Raw genomic sequence first — 13,716 nt, forward strand, 5'->3', positions numbered from 1 at the left:
TGGAATCACTATCAAAATTCTTTCAAGACAAACAAGTTATTGAGAGTGATGTGATTCATCATCAACTCCAGCCTCCTGAGAAAATGCTTGAAGATAAAATACCACCAGAGATTGTATTTGATCAACTTGAGGAAATGTTTGAAGCTCAATTTATGGAGACTCTTATTTTTGAAGATATGCTTATGGAATTTCATAAAGATGCCTGGTTTATGCAAGACGTAATTGTGAAAACGAAGAAAGTTGAGCTATTCGAAGGGGCGCTAAGCTTATTCAAGGAGGAGCTTGCAAGTGAGGATCAACATATTGCGAATGCTCGAGGAATGGTACATCACCAATGGCGACCTCCTGAAGCAACTGATGATCTCTCTTTCAACAATGCACTGAATGGTGAACAAACACTTCCATTCGAGCAAGCACTTCCATCCAAGCCCAAAATATGCCAGGTTGCCTCTTTCCTTAATCTTAGTTTTGAAAGTTATCATGATTTTGATTACGGGAGTTTTGGGAAAACAACTTGCATTTGGATAGACCATGGACCTAATGAGTTGGCTCAATTGATTATCTTGTGTGAGGAATTGCCTAAATATGAGAGATGCATGGTGAGAGCTTACTATTCTGTATTTAAAGATGAATTTGCTCAATTGAGAACTATCACCTTTGCCATGCTCATGTTGCACAACTTGAGAAGTCATGTAAAGTCATGTACATATTTCGCTTCTTTGAGTAGTGTCAAGTCTAGGAGTCTTGTATATAGCTTTAGAGTAGGTTTTCTTTTTGTGTGTTTAGTTAGAGGTCTTTTGAGCCTTGTTCTTAATTTGCCTTGAGTCATTTGACTCATGATCTTAAGTGGCTCAGATAGTTTAGTTGTTTGCTTTCTTTAGTTCATTTTCTTTTGGTTTGCCTTAGTTTGGTTTGTTTTTGTGTGCTTTAGCTTAGTCTGCTTTGGGTTTAGTTTTGCTTTTGAGTCGGTCGTTTGCTTAGTTTAGGTGTCCTAAGTGGGAACCTTCATTTGTGAGAAAGGCGTTTGTGTTGTTTTCTCACCCACTAGCAACATTTTGGATCTTATGTTTTGTCCATTTCTTAGGTATCTTTTCATGAATTGCTTTGAAACCAAGGTTATTCCTCTCCAACTTTATCATTTGGTTAGGACTTGTACTTGACTTGGAAGAGAATCACTTTCTATGTCTCGATACCAACATCTTTTGGTTACTATATCTTAACACACTAATAAACTCCGAGTCATTATGGTTTTTAGGCGAAGCCGTGATTAGTGAAAAATCCAAAGTCTAGCTTCAGCGCCACTGTAATCGTCAAACCCAAGTGAGCTTCATTGCTTGCGAGCCAAAGGAATTGACGGAATGCAAAAAGAAAAGAAAGCAATATCAAAAAATGAGAAAATTAAAAAAAAAAAAAAGAAGAAAAAGAAAAAGAATGAGAATGAAATATCAAAATTGGCTAATGGGAACATGCGAGTAACTCCATTTGGGCTATGGACGCCCGACTGGCAATGGAGCAATATTCGTGAGATTATAGCAATAACCTTGTCGGGGCTATAGACGTCCGACTGGCAGTGAGGCTCTATCCAAGATGCTTATGAAGTTTAGACAAACTACGTAGCTATCACGATGGAACTTGGAGGTCATAATGTTCTTGTTGAGGGGAATGAACTCAATTGCACACACGTAGGTAATCGAAGACTAGGTGCATTGATCTAGTCTGGGATTCTTCTTCCACTTCTGAGTATGCTTTCTAGACACTAGGTAAGTCGGGTTGAATTTTCTGGAGGTTCTACGTATGGATTGAGTTTTTATCTTCGAAATGTTCAAGAACATTTATTCGAGGTGGTGCTAGATGTTGTGATGTATTCACACATCGCCCCATTGCAAATGGGGACCCCCACTTTTTCGCTTTCTAGGTTAGTTGTCTTAGCTTAGTTAGTTGTTGTCGAGTTTTTGCTATTAACCATTTGTTCATAGTTGCTCAGGAGCTGGCTAAGTCTTTCTCTTTTGGAGATGAAGTGAGGTTTAACATTCTCTTTGCCTAGCCAAGGCATAATCCCTTCTATTTCTCTCGATCCTATCAGTGGGTGCCTAAACCCAATCACTCCCATTTCCATTTCCTTCCATTTCCACCTCCCCTAACACTCTTCACTTCCATTTACCATACCTTCTAACTCACCTACCTTCCTATCCTCTATCCTCCATCCACCTTTCATACCCCATGCCTTAACCTCCTTCACATCTTAATTTAAACCTACCCTTGCATCTTACACCCTCACCTCCCTCCACTAACTTCCTTTCCACTTTACCCTTACCCCTATTTTATCCTAACATCTCCCTTCCTCTCATACCTTCTATATCACACTCCCTTTAACTTGCCATCCACACTACCTACCCCTTTATTCCCCTAAAATCACCTATTCTAACCCACATCCCATAAGTCTTACTCGCTTTATTTCCCTAAGCTTACCTCTACCCCACACCTATTAACCTACCCTTTCCATCTTATCACCTACCCCCATCCTAGCCTACCCATATCCTATCCCTATCCTAACCTACCACCCTACCCCCTTACCCTTTTTCCTTAGCCCCTTATAACTCCCATTATAACCTACATCCCCTTTACCCTTTCATTACCCCCTTATACCTCCCACTCCACTTTATTCCCCAACATATCCTAACTCCAACCCCTTTTACCTTCCACATCCTAAACCTCATTAATTTTTTTTGTTTTTTAGCAATAAGAGTTACAAGCAGGAAAACCAGCTCTGATACCACTTTAATATTCCTCTTAATTTTTTTTTGTGTTTTAGCAATAAGAGTTACAAGCAAACACCATAACCCGTTAAGGTTAGAGAAATAATCCAAACTGCTGAAAGGGAACCCTTCCACCTTTTGTTCACCGAGAGCTCAATCTGGGATGGTGAGAGCATACAGTGTTCCGGAGATCATTAGCACCACAAATCAAACTGAAATTACAATGCACGGGTGGCAAGTTCGCCCCTTCTGCTTATCCAGCAGGATAGAAACTGAACTCTTGGCAGTAAACCAGCCAACGGAAATAACAAGAAACTGAAACTCAATCACTCTACCGCGTATTTCAGCGGGAGGACATAACATTAAGCTATCACTCTACCGCATATTTCAGCGGGAGGACAATTGCATAAAACTTATCACTCGACCACTTATTCAGTGGGAGGACTAAGTACATAAACTGAATTACAAAGCAAGAAGGCGGCTAAGCTAGCCTCTTCCACTTATGCAGTGGGAAAGCAACACAACATAAGTGGCTAGTAGTACTACTGCTTAACCTTACAATATAGGAATTAGAGAGATTGAATAGAGAAGTAATGCTGTCCAAGCTACTAAATATTCCCAAACAAGTGTTAACTCCCCAAAAGCTCTTCAACATGAAATTATGAAATTCTAAGGGCAATGACATGCAGACCAGCAACTTCAAGAAGCTATTACACACTCAAATCTCTCCCAAAACTCACTCAAATCTCTCAAAATCACTCCCCAATCAACTAATCTGCTCACACTCCTAAATGCACACCCAAACACTAACTTCTGGAAATGTGTAATTTTTTACAGTAAGCTAGAAATGCATAACCAGCAACACCAAGACACACTAAATTGCATAAAACACACTCAAAACTCGCCCAAATCACTCCAAACCAAACCCAAACTACAAATATATCAATACTAACCAAGAACAACCAATAAAATGACCACCAAACAACCCACTTAACTCAACTTACTCCCAAATGCCCACACAAAGAAAAACGCCATAGCTGGGAATTTCGATTTGCATTATTAAATTGAATACTCAGAGATTAGTGTTGGAAACTTACAAATTCCTTCGCTTGGGACATAGAAAATCAAAGAGCCAATACCCAGAAGCAGCAAGCGATCAATCAGAGACTTATGAATGAAAGTATGCTTCAGCCATGACTTTCCCAACAGCTTGGAAACACACTGAAATTCGAACCACAGCAAATCCAGCAATCCCACACTTAAACAAACTCACCAAGAACACTGAGAGAACACAGAAAACAGCTAGGTACTGTCTTGCAAGTACGAAACTGCACTTAGCTAGGAAGGCTCACTTCGAAGCTCAAATTTCTATTGCCAAACCAGCAGCATAACAATGCAATTTTCAAGATACCCCAAAATGAGAGCCCAAGGCTCTTATTTATAACTTCATGCTCCACCAAATTCAAATGCAAATGGTGCCCAAACTCAACTCAAACTCTTTTCATTTCATTTCATGTCTTCACCTAGACATGGCGCCCACTTCCCTTCTTCCTAGGCAAAGTTCGAACTTTACCTTGGGTGACAATTTTGCAACATAAAAATAATATAACATGAGATGTTCTATCATCCCCAATTGCCACCAAATTAATACCATTGACTTAGGAAAATAACAATATTGGTATCAGATAATTAATTTTCCTTAAGTCGTCCTCAATACACTTAATCAGTAAATACAAACATTTAAATATTAAACCTTAGGACAAGGAAATAATATTTAATTAAATCACTTATGACTCCAATACTGATTATCAACAAAAACCAGGATGAAGCCGAGCAGTGAAGACCACTGAACTGTTGCAGGTTCAGGACCCTGTCCAAACTGCCAAAATTAGAAATGCTCCAAACTGCCACTTACTAAAAATAGTAAGTCATGAAATACTCCTCCGGAAAGCATGATCTTCGCACCCAGAGAAAGAGCTTGGAAACCTCAGTAAGAAAACATCATCCAATCAGCCAAACCCTAACTTACTAAAAATAGTAATTTCTCACTTCACCAAAGAATCCAATGCATGTTATGCCACTTAGGAGCTCATAAAAAACCCAGAAGGAAACCATAGATAGAATTGAAGAATTCACTCCTGATAAACCCTAAAAAGCTTGTGCAGAACTCCACCAAAGTTGGAAACCCTAATTCTCCTTTCCACCTAGCCTACGGGTCTCCGGAATAGGCCAATGGACCACTGAAAGCACATCATTGAGAAGGGGACATTACACTAACCAATCCTAGCTTTTATGCAAGTGCAGGTTGTAGGTTGCAGCATTATAAAGAACAAAATTTATGAGTATAACAACAGATAAATGCTAGACTAATATGTATTTTCAGAATTGAAAGTACTTAACCCTAACAGTAGCAAGCATGAAGGATATGTTATTTTCAGTTGATAGATGATACTAATGGCTGAATTATAACCCAAAACGAATAAGCAGTCAGCATATAACTCGAAGCTTAACTGCTAGTGTAGCATTATTGCAATATTCATCATTAATAAATATTGTTTAGTCAATTGGTATATAATGTAGGAGAGGTTTGCTCCAGTATGGTAACCATTATTTTTTGGTCTTAGCATAACTTGGATGGGCTAGTTCAAATGTATTGATTAGGAAGATGCTAGAGAATCTATGGCTTAGTTGTTTTCTTCAGTTGCCATTTAAATCATGATGGAAATCTTAATATATTCCATCATTTTTGTTCTCTAATTTAGATTTTCTCTTTTTTCTAGTTTTGGAAGGGAGACCCAAACTACCCTCATTTTATCCATCGAAAATAAAATCTGAGTGCACTAAAGAATATATTCAAAAGCTTAATAAATATTTCACCGACCCTTGAAATAAAATCTGCTAGGATCATTGAATAAATATTGTTATCACCTGCCATTTTCATTGGTATAATTTATAAATAAGAAATAACAATTTATTTTTGTTCTACATTGATTAAGAAGAATTTGTGCAAGGGATATATCTACAGGTTTTCTGAAGTGGTCAGTGAGATATTTTCACCTTTAATGATTCTTGGCATCAGGGATTGGACTGGAAGGCCATTCCAACATTGATATGCTTGACACATAACATCAAATGTTGCAAAGAAAATATTATTTTTATGACTAGATGTAATCTAGGTGTGCGGTTGGAATGTGAGAAAGGTGCATAGGAAAGTTGGATTCGGATAACATAATGATAAAACACATATTGGAGTGCATGAGGTTTCTATCTACTTGAAAGCTTGAAAAAGACTAGTCACTCTAAAGAAATAGAGAACCTGAAAGGGAAATAGAGGTTTCTATTTGCAAGTGTCTAGCCCTTCGATTTTACCTTCACTACGTTTTTCACTCTTGTTGTCATGCCTACCTCCCACACCAAAATGAACTGCCTCTGTTGCAACTAGCAAAAGAAATATAGTGCTAAAAATATTTTAGGTATTCGCTAAATAATGACCTACATTTTATTAATGACTTTTCTTTGAGCTTTGGTCATTGATTGTTTGTGATTTTTGGGAGAAAAATCACCCCAATTTTTCAAAAGACTAGCCCACGAGTTTTTGGGCGATTAAATTGCATCCATATATGGCTCGTGATAATTTGTGAGTTAAATGAGTTTTTCCAGAGATTTTCAATGATGTCAAAGACCTTAGGATTCAAGGGGGTTGCTTTGGCAATTAATGAATTATTAAAGATTGTAATAGGGATGAGCCTTGGAAGGTCCTTGTTAGAAATAATTTATCCCTCTCTAAAGAAAAGAAAGGAAAATCTTGGGATGCTTTGTGTTGTGACGTTTTCACATAGCACCCTATTGCAAATGGGGACCCCCACTTGGTGTCTTAGTTAGGTCATCTTAGCTTGGCAGTGGTCATAGCTATTAGCCTTTGCTTGTGAGAGAGAGTGTGTTGTAAGTGTCGAGGTTGAAAGGTTAGGATCGAGTTGTCATAATTGTCAATGTTGCTAAGATTGTGGGAGGTCATAGGGAGTAAGTTGAAGAGCATATAGTGGCAAACTTGCTTGTAGTTCCATCAGGAACTGCAAGCACGGGATCTAGGGTTATGAGTTTCAAGAGCATTATGCAAGACCTAGAGGGGTAAAATCAGGAAAAATTGGCTAAGTAAAAGTTAACCCCCTTGATTCATGTACAAAGTTGTGTGGGCTAGAGGTTGAAATGTGCTTAAGGAGTAAGTTGGCACAAGAGCACCAATGTTATATATGCACATTCGTATTTTTCTCCCTCATCAATTTGTGCATACAAGGGTCTAAAACCCGCTCTATCATCCTTGGTGCAAACAAGGCCTCTCAATCCACCCAAGCTCAAGAAGGTTTTGTGCATGCTAGGGGAGGAAATGTACCCATCTCTTGTCTAGTGACTTTGTGCAATGATGACTCTTGAATCCTTGATATGCATTCATAGGGCTAAAGGATAAGTGAATCTAGTCAATTGGGCTAAGAAGGAAATCATTATGCAAGCATACCTTTCAGATGCGCCCCTCTTCCTTTGTACTTCATTTTACACATCTTGGAAGCTAGTTAAATACTGATCCAAGGTGGGAGAGGTATCTATTATAGATAGCATCCAAATTGTGCAAACAAGCACCTAAATCCCGCCATGCAAACAAGATGACAAAACCTGCTCAAGGGGAAAGATAGTGCAGTGGTACCCCTCTTGAACACCCAACCTTGATCCTTTTGACTTAAAACATGCTTATCAACTTGTTGATGTGTTTTTTAGGACACCTCAAACATAGAATAAAATACTAAGTATTATATCCTCTCTTGAACAAAGAAGCCTCCTATGCTAAAGAATATGATCAAATGAGATAACTCCAAGGTTTACAATGCAAACAATCAACTTTAAAATGTTGGATAGACTTAGTGATGTATGATGTGATATTGCTGGAATCACAAGGGAACTTACACTAATGAACACCATTGGAACGTGGAATCTATACTAACTCACTTGGGAAAATAAAAAATAAAAGGAGATAAGGGTTTCTAACTTGTGAAACATGTCCATTCTTTTTGATGGGTCTAATAATTCTAACTTGTTTGCACATGTAGATATGTTTTCTCCTTGATTGAGCCTATTGTGCGAGCGATTAGATATGTTGATACCAATTCTCCTAAGCTTGGAGAGATTTCTGAGACTTTTGATAGCATGCTTGGAATGATCAAGCAAGCAATTCATAGTAGGGACCCTACTGTGGGATTTTATGAGGAGCATCTTAGGCCCATTTTGATGCGATGGTGGAACATTATGAGCACCCTACTTCATATGTTAGCCTATGCACTCAATCCCAAATGGTATGTAGCAAGACCGGGGAGAATGTCTCCATCTCATGATGAAGAGGTGAAAGAAGGCTTTAGAATGGACCTTGCAAAAGTGTATATTGAAGAGGAATCCATTTTACTTTGCACATTTGCTAATCTCCATCGTCCAACTGTCAGTAAATCAAAGGTGAGGTCAGATAGAGCTACATTAGCTCAAATCAACCCTATTGGATGGTGGACATGGCATGGCAAGGATGCACCAAAGTTGTGGTTACTTGTTGTTCATCGTCTTTCACAAGTTGGCAGTTCCTCTGCCATAGAGAGGAATTGGTCCACATATAGCTTCATCCAAATAGTGAAGAGGAACAACCTTACTATAGACAATCGAAGAAGTTGGTGGCTACACACAGTGCTTTGTGGCTACAAGATTGCAAGACTCCTGAGCTTTGGCAAACTCTAGCCTTATGTTGAGATGTTAATCTTGAAGATGCTATATAGATCGATGAGGAGGAGACACATGAGGGATTGATTGGGGTTCCATTGCTTGAGGCAGCCCTGTATACTGGTAGTGATTCAGATTCGAGCTCTAATTTTTATTTAGACCTACCAGTTGCATCTATTGATTAGGGACACCCATATATTTTCTTAGTTCTATGTTTATGTCATTTCATAGTTGAAACTTGGGGCCTTCTTGCTATAATTCTTATATAATATGTATGCACATTGACAATGAAAGCATTTGGATTTTGTTAATGTGTTTGTCAATTGTCTTGTGAAATCTCAATTCAAGTTTAATGCTATGTATTAAGCTTCTACAATGTTTATGATAAATTCTTTATCAATGTTATGATATGAATATTTGAAATTTCTCTATATTTGTAAACATTTCCCTATTTTTTAGCAGACGTCCCCTGTCATCACCTAAAAATTGGCCCAAAAGTACCATACAATTTGGGATATCACCACCTATTTCTTCTTACAATTTTTTCTTCATTTTTGCCAAAGAGTCTCGATATGGGGTTGTTCAGGTCAGTTGGTAGGATTCAGCAGAACATGCAGGGTTAAATTAGCAGCATGTCATTTTTCATGGTTTGTTTAAACAGGCAGGGGCATATTGTATATCATGAATAAATGTCATGGACTCTAGAAACATGATGTTGTTATTTAAAAATGTCTTAACCATATATTCTGATAATATAATATCCTTTCACAATTTTGTTTCTAATTCATTTATACCTTGTGTAATTGCCTTGGATTTCCTTTGCGGTATCACTAGGTCAACAAAATGTTCTCATGAAATGAGATTGTTATATCCCATTATAATGTTGCTAGGTCCACTAGTAATGTAGATTACGTGGCACAGATTTCCTTTAACACCATCAGAATTCTGTTTTCTTGCTAACTTTGTTGTTTTTTATCTTCCTACCTAAGTGCTATTTCAGTTGTTAATTTTGATTGTAACAGACCCACCTATGTCCCACATAGGTTCCATAGGCTTGACTATGACTTCTTTATTCCAATTTCCCTTTGTATTCATAATTTGTTTTGGTTTGGTTTATTGAGTGTTTCGAGGGTACTCTCAACCTGAACTGGGCATGAAATGAGTTCAGGTGGTGGAACCACAAATGGGGCCCTCCATCCCCTACCTGAAAGGAATAAACAATCTAAACTTTGCAAGCATAGCAGCCTAACAGGGGCATGAAGCCCATGAGCATGCTGGCCCAGCAAGGGTATAAATCCAGATTGCTGCTAAAAGAGTGCCACACCTTTACTAACAAACTATATCCTCAATGTCATTGTATTCATGAAGTTAGCCATACTTGAATTCAAATAATATAGAAGTTAACGAAGCACTTTTCATTGTGTCTATGAAAGATTTTCTCTCTTATGCATGAATGTTTGGTTTCTAACAGTGTCTTCAGAATTTCACCACATTGGATATAGAAAGTATGTATTGAATGGCTTGTGCATTGAAAGTGTTAAAATGTTTAAAGAAGGGAAAAGCAATTCAATGATACCAAAAATGAGCTTTTGACACTTAGTTTTATCAATATCGCACATGTTTGTGTTCTGTCTTGTAATCTGTAGCCTTTGCTTTTATTTTTGGAACAAACTTTACAACTTTTTCCTTATATTCATTCTTGTTATCTTTGCTATGGGAGTAAGGGTCATTTGAAGTAGAAAATATGTAATTTCAACCCAGGTTCCTTTTTGTTTTGGTATTGTTGAAAATTGAAATTATATTCATTTGGAAAGATAGTTTGTATATGATAGCTAAAAATTATCTTTATATTCATATTTGACATTATTACATGTTATTTATTTGTCTGGTATCATAAGAAGAGAAGCATCATGGTTTTCACTTTCAGGTGTTTGGAATCCATTCTTCATGCTGAGCACAAAACTGTTCTTGAAGAGATGCGCCTTGATTACAATCTCACTCGTGCATACATGGAGAATGGATGTCAAGATTTTGAGGACTGTGTTGAAGGTTCATTGTCAAGCCTAGCAAAAGGAAAAATGGACTTCAATCAAAAGAACAAAATTGAATATGCTCCCAAAATTGAAGAGACATATATGTGGCTTAAAAATGAAATCAATCAGTGGAAGAAATCCAGTACATCCATTACAAATGATCCTCGTATTCCAGCTGGAGATATGAGGTAAATCTTGGTAATTCTTGTTATTTATTCTTGAAGAAACTGGATAAATCAAAATTTACATGGAAATATTAGATTATGATTTAAAGCATGATTTTTTTTCCTCAACTCTTTTCATAAAACTATTTCATAGATCAATTTTAGACCTTGAGCTCACTTTTATGGTTTTGAATCTTTATAACTTTTTCTCTTCTCTTCAGGGCTAAGGTTCACTTAATTTGTAAAAAATGTTGTCTATTTTGGAGAGTTTTGAATTCCTCTAAGATCATAAGCTGTTATGGCTAGTCGATTTTGTGTAGTATGGAGGAGTGGTTTCTCATGTTTCTAAGTTGCAGTTAGAAAAACATATCATTTGTAGAGTAAATGTAACAATCAGGAGTGCAGGTTGTTTATACAGTTCAACAACATCTACAGATAACACAAAAATAATAATAGGAAACAAAAGTCATTCTCTGTCTCAGTACCCTCTGATATGCAGGAATGACCCTTGAGTAAGTTACTGGGAAAAATTACATATAGGTAATGATATGATTCTTAGTCCTCACCAAAATTGATTTCTTTATACTCTAATATTTTTTTAAAGAAACACCTCTTATATCGCATCAAAGAAAACTATTTAATAAATTGAATAACAAGGATTTAAAGGAGATCTCTCTCTGTAACTCTTTCTGTAAAAGAGAAGAAAGTTACCACTCAAGTATGGACCTAGATGGGCAAGGAGTGTGCTGTGAACTAAATTAGACACAAATAAAAACACAATGACAGCAAAAAATTTCAGAAAACAATTTTTTTCCTTAAAACTTTTGAAGATGGGCAAGGGGTTTGCTATGAACTGAATTGGACAGAAATAAACAAAAATGACAGTGGCAATATATAGAAAACTGAGTTTTGTTTTTCCCTTTGAAAATTCTGAAAATGAAATTCAACATTTAGACAACAAGCAAAACAGTAAAATTGGGTTATAACTGTAGCATATCCGGTAACACATTCAGATGGCAATCTAGACATAACACTTGCTCGAGAAGGTATGGGCTTCCGCTCAGATCTAATGCAAGAGCAATATGAGTACTACACTAGGCCACACATATTCCTTCAGGCTGCTGTAATGTCCCCTTCTAAATTTTCCTTGTTTCCTAAACATAATAAATCGTATCTCACACTAATGGTAGCACAATAAATTATAAGCAATTCAGGTTTAATGCTTAGAATGCATCTCAAAATATATAGAACTTATCCTCTTGTCTCTGCTGTAAATCTTTCTCCAATCTGCTGTGATTTTTCTTTATTTAAATGCCTTTGAAATATGGCAACTGTAGTATATCATCTGACACATTCAGATGACAATCAAGACATAACGCAAGAAATATCAGCTTGAGAAGGTATGGGCTTCCACTCAGATTTAATCCAAGAGCAGTATGAGTACTACACTAGGCCACAGGTATTCCTGCAGCCTGCACACAATTCTCCATCTGAAAAAAGCATTTTTTTTTTAAATTTCAAAAGCATTTAACAACTCTTTCAAGCCACTTATTCTCAATATATATGATTTAAATCTGTCATGGAAATTCAATTATTTACTCATTGTAATTTATGACATGTTTCTTGGTATAAGAATCTGAATTGGAACTCAGAGCAGTTGAATTAATCAGAGCTGGGATATATGATTCTATCATGCTTTAATAAACATCTTAAATTTCAATCTATTTTGTTTCATAGACAATAAAATTGACCTGTTCATGTTCCAATTTTGATATTATCTCATAGAAAATTAGTATGTTGCATGCAGAGTTATTTTTGGAACACGATTTCAGCGGAACTTCTTGCAACTTTTACGGAATGCCGAGTTTCAAGAATTATCAACCCAAGATTTACAATTGACCTCTGCCTTGAACACTGATTACTTGCTAACTCTACCTGTTGATGTCGATTGGAAGCGTACATCTTCATCAAATCCAATCATCTTCAAGTAAGCCTCGGGGAATCCTATTCTAATATGTTTTACTCATTGCACTCATGTCTGTGGTAACTTTTATTTATATAAAGTGAATTTTTCAGTAACGTATAACACATCGATTACATCAGGATAGGGAAAGGCATTTGGTTTAAAATGATTGGAAATCTCAAATAAGTGGAGTTCAAGCTATCAAATATGCAAGATCTTGAATTTGGATGTGTTGAAGACTTGATGATTCAGCTTTCTTGTGTCCATTATTAGTTTCTTAATGACACAAAATGCATTCCAATGCATTGAAAAACATAGATATTTCTAATAGATTCCAATTTTAAACATACCAGTCAAAGGCAAAAGCTAACTGTAACAGATTATTGTAGTGAATGGCATTATAGATGGGAGATGAGGCCAAGTTAATTCTAAATGAATATTAATAACTTTCTCATTGTTTCAAGCCAAAAAAGACTGCCAAAACTCAGAAGGCAGCTTTCCTCATGGACTTGGGATGTTACAAGAACATTTTGTGGCAATAGAGTCCATGGAAGAAAGAAAGAAATGATATCAACAAATTACCAAAATGTGGTAAATGGAGTTGCAAATTTAGTTATATTTTATCAATTTTGGAAGGAACTGTGTTATTTCCGCGTTTTCTGGTGTTCTGGAGCTAACTTCTACATCCTTTTCTAGTGATTTGGGTCATCTGATTTCACCCTAAAAAAGGGTATAAAAGGAAAACTTGGAATGTTGGAAATCTTGACACTTTAATGTAACATAATTTTTGCATTTTTTCAAAGTTTTTTGAAAAACTGCATTAAATTTTTAATATTTACTTGCCTTTTGGGTCAAGTTTCTTAATCCAAGGCATAGTCTATAGATTCTCCTTGACTTTTGTCAGACAATATCAATCTAGTTTACTGTTGTACCCTTCTCTTCAAAAAAATTCGTTCTGAAGTCCTCCATGCATGTTTCATGAAGTTTATGTGTCAATTTGATGTGTACAAGATCCTGAATGCCCAGTTGTGCTTTTGTCCTTTGTCTTT

At 36.6% G+C, this 13,716-nt stretch overlaps 1 protein-coding gene across 2 annotated transcripts in view; it reads left to right on the forward strand.

Moving 5' to 3' along the window:
- The window catches only part of LOC131066456 (uncharacterized), a 316,657-nt gene that overhangs the window by 76,782 nt on the left and 226,159 nt on the right, over positions 1 to 13,716 (forward strand). For both annotated transcript variants that reach the window (XR_009111667.2, XM_058001209.2), the window contains exons 2-3: positions 10,435 to 10,728; positions 12,512 to 12,691. Coding sequence is in view for 1 of the 2 variants with exons in the window: in XM_058001209.2 (XP_057857192.2) it covers positions 10,435 to 10,728; positions 12,512 to 12,691 (474 nt within the window). In the remaining variant the exon portion in view is untranslated. The remainder of the gene's footprint in view (positions 1 to 10,434; positions 10,729 to 12,511; positions 12,692 to 13,716) is intronic.

This window comes from Cryptomeria japonica, chromosome 11 (assembly GCF_030272615.1).
Source record: "Cryptomeria japonica chromosome 11, Sugi_1.0, whole genome shotgun sequence".
In the NCBI taxonomy this organism is placed as follows: domain Eukaryota; kingdom Viridiplantae; phylum Streptophyta; class Pinopsida; order Cupressales; family Cupressaceae; genus Cryptomeria; species Cryptomeria japonica.